Consider the following 12193-nt stretch of genomic DNA (forward strand, 5'->3'; position numbering starts at 1 on the left):
CTTCCATTCTAATTGGGGATGGGGGAAACTACCCTTAAAAGGGAACAGAAAAATGGGGGAGGGGAGGAGATGCAAGGAAAGAAAGGAGAATTAAGACCGTTTGACCGACCCCAAGGGGGCTGACCCTGGGCAGGCAGAGAAAATAATTCCAGGATCCAGCAAGTTTATTTATCTGACTTAGGTTGATTTTTTTTTTCCCCTCACAAGATCCTTTTTCTTGAGAAGTCGCTTCAGGCAATCTTCTTAAATGTCAGATTGTTATTACAATAGCCGTGTTAATGATGTCACTCCTCCTTGAATATGGCATTGATATTAATGAAAAATTTTCAGTGCTTAGAGATGGTGGGGGTACTTACCGCTCCCTTTTTTTGAATGCCCAAGGTGGGGAGTATAAACTTCACCTTTGGTTACTACAAAAAGAAAAATGTGTTTTCTTATTTGAAAGGGATTTCTCTCTTTGAATTCCTGTATCTCCTTTGTGGTACCTTTAGAGAGCTTAATACATTGTCACTTGAATGCTAGCTTAAGTTTACTTAACGTGTTGCTCTAACCGTTTTATAAATTTATTATAAATTAAGAAGGGCAACCTTTAACTACTTTCTCTTCTCTTTCCGAAGTGTTCCACAGCACTCATCACTTGATAGTAATACCCATTAAATGATAGGTTCACCTCTGAGAAATGAGGTAAAGGGAGGAGGGGAAATCGGGCACATGAATTAAAAGGGGGCTGGTAAGATCTTGGTGCAGTAGGTGTCACTTAAAAGCTTTGTTGAAGTCACTTCTCTGGCCTTGTTTCCTCTTCTGTAAATGACCTCTAACATCCCTTTTGCTGTATGTCTGCTCAGAAGAAGCCTTTGCACCTAAGCCTCTCAGTTGCTGGGGAACGTGCTAGGTTCAGAGCAAACTAGTGGAAGAGAGGCACATAAAATTGGAGCAAACCATATTCTCTGAACTCGAGTTTTCATCATTTCCTTCATCATATACTTGGACCTCCACCTGTTTTGGTAAAAGGGTGTTCATTTCTTTGTACCCAGCCCCACCTCCCCCAAAGAGATAGGCTGAAATGAATAAAGCTGTACAATTAATTAGGAAACAAAATCCTAAAACACTGCTGCTTCCCTGTGAACAAAGAGACGGTAACATGAAATTCAGGCGCGGGATTAAACAGCTTTATTAGATGAGGGTGAGGAATTGTCAGCACAAATGGGCAGCAATAACGGGGAAAGACTGGAGAACTCTCAAAGATAGTGTGGTAAAGTGTCAGGATGTGAAGAAGGTATTGATCATCTTATTTCATGCCCTCAAGGTACCTGAACCATTAGAGACTGCTGGGCTGGTAATTTCTAAAGGGGTTGAAGCTGAGGTCCTTTGAGACTGTAGGTTACATGATGGAGCTAAGAACAGGCTTAAGGACCTGCTCCCAACAATGTGGGACTGTCATAAACAGCAAAATAACATGTTAAAGTTTGAGATTTAAGTGTTTTTTTTTCTTAGTGAACTTTCTGTATCCCTACCCATGTTCTTCAGTTAAGAACAAAGCTGAGGAAGAGAGAAGTCTTGAGGAGGAAAGAAAATAACTCCATAGAAGAGAGGGAAAGGCTTCAATTATTTCAGAATTTGCTTAAGTATTTTCACTTGGCTCCATTTTTCCAACATGTTGCCTCAGGGCTTAAGTCTTCATCCCTTACTTCTGGGTCTGGAAAGACGCTTGGTTACTTTATTGTTTGGAACAGGCTTTACCTTTTTATAGCAGACAATCCCAAATAAAAATCCCAGAATTTTCAATTAGTGAGAAAGCCACCCATGCTAACTGACCTAGGGGTAGAGATGGAAAGGCTGGTAAACTGTAAAGCTGGTAACAATGGGGTCAAGAATCAATTTACCACACCTCTCACTACTGTACTGCTCCTCTTTGAGGCAGGTTGGTTTGTGCCTGCCGCCCAGTCAGACTTGTTTTCTAAAGCTAGTCTCAGGAGAGAAAGGAATTTGGATACCTAGGACCTTTTTTTTTGAAGAACCATACCTCTTCTGAAGTGATTTGAAGGACTTGGTAGAGAAGGAGGGGTGCCTGTGGGGATACAATATAGAGGGAAATAAATAACAATAAATAAATAGCTATTCCATGGCAGATTCTTTTAGCACCACCTCAACACAATGAAGGGGGGAAAGCAGGGCTAAAAAGAAGTGTAGATAGGGAGGAAGGGGCCAAAGAAAAAGAAAATACAGAAATGGTGATAGAGAGGTGTTAGCCTTAAATCAAGTCCAACTCAAAGGAGTGGATGCTGGCAATAGGGGCTCTCCAGAAGTTGAAGGTGCTGTACTCAAGTAGGGCATCGCCTTCAGGACAGTTCTTCTGCCCAGCTTTGCTTGGCTCCTCCTCAGACATTTTCCCACTGTTGTTGCCTCGGGTCTTATAAGTGGACACGTCCAGCAGACCCAGGCCCTCCAACTCGGACAGGTCCAGTTCAGGAATGGGCATCCTCCAGAAAAGGAAAGAGCTGTACTGGCTGCTCACAGGGTCCCTCATGACTCCCTGGGAAGGAATCACCAATTAGTATACACACTGCAAAGAGTCCCCGTGATGTTTCTGGCCTGTTTTCCTGTACCTCCCCTGCTCAGAAACGTGCAGTAACAGCTCCTGTGCTCCACCCATCCAATCAGAGGACTTCAATAATCCTCCCCCTTTCATCCTTTGCCTTTCACTGCTGTCTGTTCTTAGTGAACCGTCTTAGAATGGTTCCCTCTAGCATCATCAACTCAACTCTGCAATCTGGTCCCTCTCTCTATCCACACTCTTCACTGCTGACAGATTGTTGTCACCATCATTCCTCACATTCCTTGCCTTGAACTTTTGCTCACAAGTAACTATCTGCTTATCTGTATTCTGTTTTCTTTTAAACAGAAACCTTTGAAAGATTTTCTATACTTCCCAGTAATTCTCACTTTTCCCATGGTGCCATCCTTTATATTATAGCTAAGATTTATGTAGTGCTTTAAGGTTTGCAAAGCACTTAATAATAGCACTTTACATATAGTATCTCATTTGATAATAAAAATCCAAAAAAGTTAAGCAAGACTTTCTACTACAGTGATCTCTACTATTAGAGTGTGTAACATTCCACACAGTTAAAAGTGCAAGATATTCTACACCTGTCCTACTCTTCTAAGAGGGTACTAGAATCCGTGAAGATGTCACCCCATGCTGCATTCTTCTGTGTACTCTTGTTGTATTTATGGTGTACAACACATACCATTTTGTAATTTATTATTCTCTAATTGTTTCACAGGTTAATTTCCCCCCAACTAGATTATAAGATCCTTGAAGGTAGGAACCAGGTTTTAGAATCTTTCCCTATCCAATGCTAGGCACATAAGTATTCAATGAATGAGGATGGTTTGGATTTACTACTACAGGCAAATAAACCTTTATTTTCTACCTCTGAGGTTTTATTTTTTTAACAGATTATACCCTGTCTTTAAAAGGTTTCCCTCCACCTCTCTACCATTCTCTTTGCTCCTTCTTTCCTTCTAAATCCTATGATAGAATCAACTCCTTCTGGAGGCCTTCTTTAATTAACTTTGATTGGCTCCATACCTATCCTTCCAGCATTTCCCCAGAACCCACGTATAGAGTGCTATAAGAATATAGCACTATTATAGACTAGAATTAGTTCTATATTATGTATGTAGAATATAATACATAGAATTAGTTCCATATTATACATGTAAAATATAGAGAATTCCTTCTATATTATATATGTAGAATGTAATATATAAAATTAGTTGCATTTCATAGGCCTCATGTCTTTTAAAGTGTTTATTAAAAATATATATCTCCATTTAGCTCTGACTTTTTCTAAGAGCAAGATACAAACCTCTCTATTTTCTTCTAACAGTTGTACGGAGTTCAGCACACAAAGGTTAGTCAATGATATCAACTGACTTTTCACTTTCAAGGTACACATGTAGATTAATACCCCAAATCTGTCAGGCCACAGTGATGTCTTAAATACCTGGTCCAGTTTTCCAGCTTTGCCCTCCGCTACACAAAAGCTGATCCTTGTTATTTCTTTTGCCCTTATTTCAGTTAATAGTTAAGGGCAGTAAAGGCAAATGACTAGAAATCCTGGGTAGAAGATTCAGTTATTAAATGGAGTTTTCTCCAAGCTGATTGAATTCCCATCACTCTTCTCCCTAACCAGACTCATCCCACCCACACACTGCTGCCAAGCAGAACAAACCACTCTATCTTTGTACAATCCTGGCAACCAAAGAGAGATTGAAGTGGAGGTGTCAGGTATTGCCTAGAATGTCCAGAAGGGACAAGAAGACAACCCCATCCCTGAGAAGAAATGCCTTCGAGGCTGTAGAAAATAATTCCCTGCAATAGTTCCCATCACCACTCTGGACCTGTAAGTCTTTGCCTCTGTCTTAAATAATGGAAAAAACATTTCCTGAATAATGTGAAATTTCTGTCCTGGAGTCTTAAAGAGTTTTCCTTTGCTCGAATAGGGCTATGGAAGTCTTTGGCATAAGAAGGCTGGAAGGGATTTTTAAATGTTAACTGATCCTTGTTGCTCTTTCTCTTTTTAACTAGGCATGAACTCTAAAATAAACCCTACAAGCTGAGCATTAGTCAGCATGGAAGTTGCTTAGAAGAAAGGGAGGGTGAGGCAGGGAGAGCTGGCATAGCATGGGGGAAGTATGTGGGAAAGGTGAGGTCATCATCCTGGGATATTCAGCTCTGCTCCACCTCAAAAATATTTGCGAAAAATATATGTACATGTGCCAAAAGATACACTTTTCATATATTTAACCCTGCAAAGGCTTGGGGCTAAGAGGTCCCAAGAAATAAATCCAGAAAGCAAAACAGTAGTACCAGGTTTAGCAAATAGCCTTACCTGCAGTACATATTTTCCAAGTGTTGTATTACAATGCTTCCTTGAAGACAGGATTGATAATTTATACTTCTCTTATATCTCCTAAAAAACCTAATACAGTACTAAGCTAATAGGCTTCTTAATACTTATTGATCAGACTTACAAGATAATACAAACTCTCTACTTACAAACCCTAGTTATATCCTCTAAATGTGCAAGAACTATCTACTTAACTAGACTTATTTTTCTGAGTGTTAAAATATCCTGTATACATGGGGAAAATGTAAAAGATCATAAAGAACGAGAAATAGATCCTAAGAGCTGCCTCCATTTTCCATTCCTCTGATGTAAAAGGCTGACTGAATAGTCCTTACATAGTAGGCAGAGCAGGAAATCTAATTTTTTTTTTGCAATTGTCAGGCAAAACATCTTTTTAAAAATATTTGCTTAGGATCTAGATCTAGATATGTCATTAACCCAGAAGCTCATACAGAGATAGATAGAGACACATACAAAGATCTAAATAAATAGGTAGTAATTTACAACAGAGAAAAAAATTAGGTCTACATATAAAATTTATCTGAATGACTGATGCTTAAAATGCCCTTGATAACAATGGCATACATTTTACATAACAATGGTATACATTTTAATTCCATCCGAAATTCTAAACAAAATGTGGTAAAAGCCTTTCCTTACTCCACCAAACACCCTTGTACCCTAAGCACTGCTACGACAGAAGCTATAGCCTTCATTTTCAGTTATCTAGAATTTCAAGCAAAAACATATCTTGCCCTCAATTATCTGGATAATTTCACATGTTGATGCAGGCAGAGATTATCAGATATAGGGAGAGAGGATATATAGGAATATAGAAATACAGAGACAGAGACACACCCATTCACAGCCACACAAAGACTTGTTCTCATCAAACCTTCTTAAGATGTTATGTGTATCCTACTTCATTCACTTCACAGGGTCTATGTCATGATGTTACTCATGGAGGAAAAGTAATGGGAACCCTTCTATTATAAATATGCCATCCTGTCCCCAATCCTTTTCCCTGGATCTTCCCGACCTTTAATCTGCGAACATACAGTTCCCCAGAAACTGACTCCCCTTCCCTGCTCTTGTATACTGCATTGAATTCAAATGATTTTGTAGGACAGCTCCCTACCACAGAAGGCCTCACCTTCCCTACTTCTGCCTCTTCTGTATAGAGAAAGGTTAGGACAAGGGAAGACTGATGTCCAGAGGACCGCGAGCTATTCCTACACACCTCCTTCTTTAAATCCTTCCTAGGGTGAACACTGTTTTCATGGAATGGGTAGACACATCGGAGAAATACTAAAAGGATTTTTTTTTTGAGGAAGATAGACGAGTAATAATAAAGATTTATCAATAGATTGAAAGATAAATATATCAACACATATATTATTACATATTTAAGATAAATTATAAGAGTATATATACACACACACACACAAATAGCCAGAAATAAGATTTGGAAAAGTTATTAAATATGTAGGTAAATATATCTATCTATAGCTAGAGATATGCAAATAGATGTGAAAATAAATACATGAATAAATATGATAGATCAATTCTTTCAACTGACCACCTATTATTTAGAGCTCCCTTTTTTTTTTTTTTTTTTTTTGCCTTTTCCGCCCTCCCGGTGAATCTCCTGTCCAACCCATGGTCCATCCCTGCAAAACAAGCTGCCTCTCTGTTAGTCCTAACTACCTTTCTCCCTTAGCTCAGCTTACCAATCACCAGTAGTTTGTGGATTCCACGGATGTGTCAGGCTTCAGGAGGCTTGGGGCTGATGGATAAAGAGAAGGTTGCGGTTGAAGCTTTGTCTGCCTTGCTTTCACGCCTTTCTCTCTCTGACTGTGAGTCTGTCTCACTGTCTATTCGGTCTCCCCCTGCAATGCAGCCCCTCCTAAAGGGGCGGAAGGACTCCCCCGCTCCCCTCCCCCTCCTTGCCTGGGTCTGTGACTCTGCTAATTCTCAATGATTCTAGGGCCTATCCTCTCTAGGGGAAGAAAGAAGATAGGCCTGCTGGAGGTCCAGTCACAATATGTTAATTAACTCCCATTTCTCCCAGATATCTGCTAGTAGTGCATGAGTAACCAGTTTCTCATTCTTTGATTTATTTTTAGGTTTATGAGTTAAAATGTCTACATTGCAGCAAGAGTAGAGGGTAAAAGGGGTATTCCTCCCTCCCCCAACTTCAAGTAACCCAGACTTTGAAATCACTTTGAGAATTAGAGAAATCCGTGACTCTTTTTCAACATTGTCATCTCTCAGAATCCCCTTCTCACACAAACCCAAGTTGGGAGGACCATCCAAAAAGAAACCTATACCTATTCCTCTTATCGAAGGGCACAGAAGAGGCTTGGAGAGGAGACACAGAGGGAATAGGTAGGTCTGTGATCCATGAAGTCTCTAATGTCAGTAATGTTTAATCTGCTTGCAGAAAAGGCAGAAATGTTCCTTTTGACCTTCAGTGAAGAACAAATACCTACGTGTGACTCAGGAGATCACCACTCGCTCCTCCCCCTCCCTCTGCCGGGAGGGTGAAGAAGCAGGCCCACCTGGGCTCTCCAGCCCTCCTGGTTTTGCACAGCTGGGTGGGCTGGTACCCAGAACTGCCCCCTCGTCTCTCAGCCATGCATTCCCCAATCTGTCCAGAGTGGGAGCTGCGGGCCTGCCTGTAGAAAGGCGGATTTCGTAATCGAGTTGCTACCGTTTCCGCCATCAGCCAGCCCCACCTCTCTCCAGGCCCGCCCTCAGTTCCCCCACACCGCCTAGAAGAGAAAACCTTGAAGTCCCTGACGGGAGGACCCAGACCTGGAGCCAAGAAGCCCCTCAATATCACCACCAAACATTTCAATCCCCAGGAAAGGCAGGTCAGAGAGTCGGGATTTGGACATCTCTGGTCTTTTGTCCACTCTGTGGCGGGAGGGGTGGGGAGGAGGGCCACCGGATGCTGGTGGGAAAGAGTCTGAGACTGGCTGGATTCGAGGTGGCAGAGGTTTGGGGGAGGAGGAAACCCCCCCCCCCGTTTACTTGGCTCCCCCCAAGAACTCTCCAAACCTAGGTCTAGTTGGTTCCTTACAGTTAGAGCAACCAAAATACCAGAGCAGGGGAGAGTGGGGAGTCAAGGGTTGAAGAAGTGGGGGTGGGGAGGAACTCCCCCCAGCCCAACTAAGTCTGGGATTCCGGTGTGGGAGATTTAGATCTGGGACTTGGGTGGGGGAAGCTTGGATGAAGTCTAAGTAAGGTAAAGGGGAGCAGCCGCTAAGGAGGAGGATGGTGGACTTCCGCCTACAAGTTTCAAGCCACAGGCCAGTGAGAGGCTTACAGAAAAGAGCATGTCCCTCCCTGAGAAGGGCTTCTGGGAATGCTGGGGCTATGGGTCAGGAATGGAGCTCAGGGGAGCATCAGGATTCTGTTTATTGGGGGATCCCTCCAGGAGGCCTGGGGTGGGGTACAGTGCTGCCACCAACCCCCAAACTAGGTGCGATTGGGGGTGGGCTAGATCTTGCTTGAGCCTGTCACTTGACTGAAATTCACCTGGGGTCCTGTCCCCCGTACTTGGTCCTTCACCCCCTTCTTATCCTAGAACCCTTCCAGGAAGAGGTAGAGGTGTTGTACTCAGAGTCAGAGCTTCCCCTTTCTCTCCCCCCCTTTTCCTTTCTCTTTCTCTCCAGCTGCTTCTTGTGAAGGCTTGTCAGGCAGCGGGAGCAAGCCGGAGGCCGGGTGCTGAGAGGCTGTGGGACCGGGAAAACCGGTTTGGGGCCAGTGTAGGATCAGGGAACAGAGTACCTCCTGCCTCCCTCTAGGTTTCTTTTCCCATAAAATCTCAACCCCATCAAGCCCGGGCAGTGAATCTTGGGTTTGGGAGACCAGAGGGCGAGATCACCTTGGGTCTTGAATTCCTAGGATATAAGTTGGCTAGGCTGCCACAGCTTTTTCTTTTCACATGAGGGAGAGAATGATTTTATTTATGCCCTGTGACCTTGGGCAGAGGAGGTTGTCTTGCTTCTCCGTTTCTCTTTTTCAACAAATGAAGAGTTGGAGGTCTCCTTGACTATCTGGAAGTCCCCTCCTAGAATCAAACCCCCATCCTTCTTGCTGGATTCTCAGCCACTCCCCCCTCCCTCTATATGGATGGGAAAGGCTAGAGACTCTGCCTCTGGAGCTCTCCAGCCTTGGGCTCCATTCTCTCCAGAGGCCCACCCTTTGCTAGCTGCCGTAGCTCTCGCAGACTGCCTGCTTCCTTTTCTGCTCTGATGTTGTTCCCCTTCCCCCCACCACAGTCACCCGGGCCTGACCTCCCCAGATCCCCACTTCTATACAAGATGGCCACCTGGGCTGGAGGGGGGGTGGGGACAGGGGCGGGGAGAGGTAGGGTCATGAAGTGTCTGCTTTGAACCTCAGTAGCTTAAAGATTCTAAAGTCTTGAAGAACGGAATTTCCTGGTCACTTAGCATCATTTGTCCGTTGGTGCCAAGTCCCCACTTTCCCTCCCCCGAGCTCTGGCCAGGTCCCTGGAAGAAGGAACAGAAGGATCCTTGTTCCCTCCGCCACCACCCCCTTCTTTACCTCTGTCCACTCAGCTTCCCGGGAGAGTCCAGTCTTAACATAGCCTGCCTTCGATGGGGGGGGGGGGGGGGGAGTTTCCTTCGATTCTTCATTGTTTTCTCCATTTCCCCCTTGACTTCTTCCACCCACTGTTACCACTGAGACAAATCCTATGACTGACTGCCCAGCAGACCACAAGTTCCCCTCCCCCCCATCCCCAAACCCATGTTTGTCTGTCCTAGCTTACGTCCTTTGTCTGGTCCTTCTTCAGCAATAGGAGAGGAAACCCCAGCTACTGTTCTCTTCTCCTTTGTGTCTTCACTCAGTTTCCTATATGTTTGTGTTCCCATCTCACTGCTGTTAAAATCTCGAGTTCTCAATAGGGGGGCATCCAAGAGCCAGGCTAAGGGGGAGGGAAGTCCCTTGGTATAATAAATGAAATACTCACATATAAGCTTTAAGGTTAAAAAGTTCTTTTCTTGTAACCTTGTAAAAATAGGTAGTACATATATTATTATTTCCAGTTTACAGATCAGGAGATTAGCTTCATGAGATTGAGTGATTTGCTCATGTTTACACAGCTAGTAAGCGTGAAAATCAGGATTCTTACCTTGGTTTCTACCAGCTTCCAAATCCAATGCTGCTTACCTTGGGTATCTGAAATTCTAATGCTAATTGTATGGCAGGACACCTTGGGCCTAGTAGGTCCCTAATAAATGTTTATTTAATTAAAATAATTGGCAATACATATTTTGATGAATACATGCATAAAATGGACTTAATTTGGAATATAGAGGCTCACCTTCCTTCTTGGATCCAGATTAGAGTAATGACTTGAGAAAAATGAGATGTGACATCTCCTGCCTCTGTGCCATCATCACTCAGGTCATTCCTTATGCTAAGAGTGCCCTCCCTCCTCCTCATCTCCTCCATTTGAAATGCTCTCCCTGGAAGGCCCCTCCTTCCTCCATCAAACCTTTCCTGGTCCACTCAAACTTCCCTTCTCTGCTAAGAAAAAGGGAGATAATAATACTTGTATTCTGTATCTCACAGGGCTACTTTGAGGAAAGCACTTTGTCAAACCCTCATTCAGTATATTAATGTGAATATTATCTGTCCTTTGCTCTTACTCAATTTAATTCAGTAAGAATTTAGTAATTGCCTATGTGCCAAACACTGCTAAGTATAGGAGGTATATAAAGAGAAAAATGCCTTTGAGGAGTGTGCACTCTACTGAGGGAAAACAACGTATCACATATAAGTAAATGCAAAATACATGCAAAGCCTTATACAAGGCTTGAGTATAGACCAACAACAAAGAAAACCAAGAAAATCCTCATGTAACAGACAGACTTAGAATTTCAAGAGGAGAAGGGGAAGACAGAGATTGAGACAGGAGATGGAATATAGTATACAGAAAACATGTTCCAAGGAGGCCAATTTGACTGGATTGTGGAATCTAGGAAAGGGGGTAATATGGAATGGGTCTCAAAAGATATGTGGAAGTCAGATTGGAAAGGGCTTTAAATGCCAAACAAGAGTTCATCTTTGTTCTAGAGGCAACAGGGAGACGCTGAAGCTTCTGGAGGTCAGTAGAGATATAGTCATACTGTATTTTGTGTCATACCTAATAGATTGTAATTACTTGAGGGTAAGTACTGTTATTTTTCCATCTTTGTGTCACTGGTGCCTAGCATAGTGCTTGGCATCTAGTAGACACTTAGTAAGTTCGTATTGAATAAATGAATTGTAACAGATGTTGAACTGAAACGTTCTGATATTACAGATACTGAAGATCATTAAGCACTTTAAATAGCAATGGATGTGTCTTTTAGTCAGGTGTTAAGCATTTGATTGTTGAGGGTGCTTGACTGATGATGCAGCTGAGGGTGGTTGTGGAGAGGAGCAGAGTGGGTCAAGACTGGAGAGAGGCAGGGGTCTTGTGGAGAATGATGCAGAATAGAGCATTACACAAAAAGGGATGGAGAGACTGAGCTTGAAACCTTCAAACCTCACCCTGGGGACACACATAGCCAGCATACATATAACAGACAGATATCTACATACCATCGAGACAGCAAAACATGGTCATCCAAAGTGCATACAAACAGGCATAGAACACAGATACAAAAAGTAGATACATACACACACACATCCTTGACTCTATTTTTCAAGGTCAGGTAATGGAAGAATTATGCCAAAGTTTCCCTGGGGAAAAGAGGGAGGAAATCATTTCAATTTATCGAACATTTATTGTACCAACTATGTTCAAGGCATTGTGCTAGGCTCTGGAATACAAAGACAAACCATATAATTGTCTTCCCTCAAGGAGTTTAAAATTTAATTGGGGGTGGGGGATAGAGCACGAACATGATAAGTTAGTATGATACAAGGTAGAATATGGTGGGGCAGGGGAATCTCTGGACAAAGTGCTCTAAGAAAGTCTAAATAGGGAGTGATTACGTTTATCTGAAGGAATCAGAGATTTCATGGAGGTTGTGTCACTTGAGTCAGGCGCTGAAGAGAAAGATTTCACCAGGCACAGATGAGAAAGGAGTAAGTTCTAAGAATGGGGGTTGTCCTACCCTAATGTAGGAAAATGAAAAGATACATAATAAGACCGGACAACAGCTAATTAATAGGCCTGTGTTGCACTGGAGTATAGAATGCAAAAAAAAAAAAAAAAGAGTAGTATGAGATAAAGCAGGAAAGATAGGTTA

At 42.8% G+C, this 12193-nt stretch overlaps 2 protein-coding genes across 4 annotated transcripts in view; one reads left to right on the top strand and one right to left on the bottom strand.

The window, feature by feature from the left end:
- Positions 1–1160: 1160 nt before the first annotated feature.
- On the bottom strand, positions 1161–9850 carry LOC114043086 (protein AF1q-like). 3 transcript variants are annotated; one of them, XM_027862007.1, is made up of 3 exons: positions 9495–9850; positions 6650–6705; positions 1161–2533 (listed from the first exon to the last, which is right to left on the bottom strand). In XM_027862007.1, exon 3 carries the CDS (start codon positions 2525–2527, stop codon positions 2252–2254), a length of 276 nt encoding a protein of 91 aa, XP_027717808.1. In that variant the 5' UTR covers positions 2528–2533; positions 6650–6705; positions 9495–9850; the 3' UTR covers positions 1161–2251. The 3 variants fall into 3 exon arrangements, with proteins under 3 accessions (XP_027717808.1, XP_027717805.1, XP_027717806.1); XM_027862004.1 differs by lacking the exon at positions 9495–9850 and adding an exon at positions 7412–7569; XM_027862005.1 differs by lacking the exon at positions 9495–9850 and adding an exon at positions 7250–7333.
- The window catches only part of LOC114043087 (CDC42 small effector protein 1), a 9196-nt gene continuing 4689 nt past the window's right edge, over positions 7687–12193 (top strand). The window contains exon 1 of the mRNA XM_027862008.1: positions 7687–7795. The gene's annotated coding sequence lies outside the window, so the exon portion shown is untranslated. The remainder of the gene's footprint in view (positions 7796–12193) is intronic.

This window comes from Vombatus ursinus, unplaced genomic scaffold (genome assembly GCF_900497805.2).
Source record: "Vombatus ursinus unplaced genomic scaffold, bare-nosed wombat genome assembly UNPS02014768.1, whole genome shotgun sequence".
NCBI lineage: Eukaryota > Metazoa > Chordata > Mammalia > Diprotodontia > Vombatidae > Vombatus > Vombatus ursinus.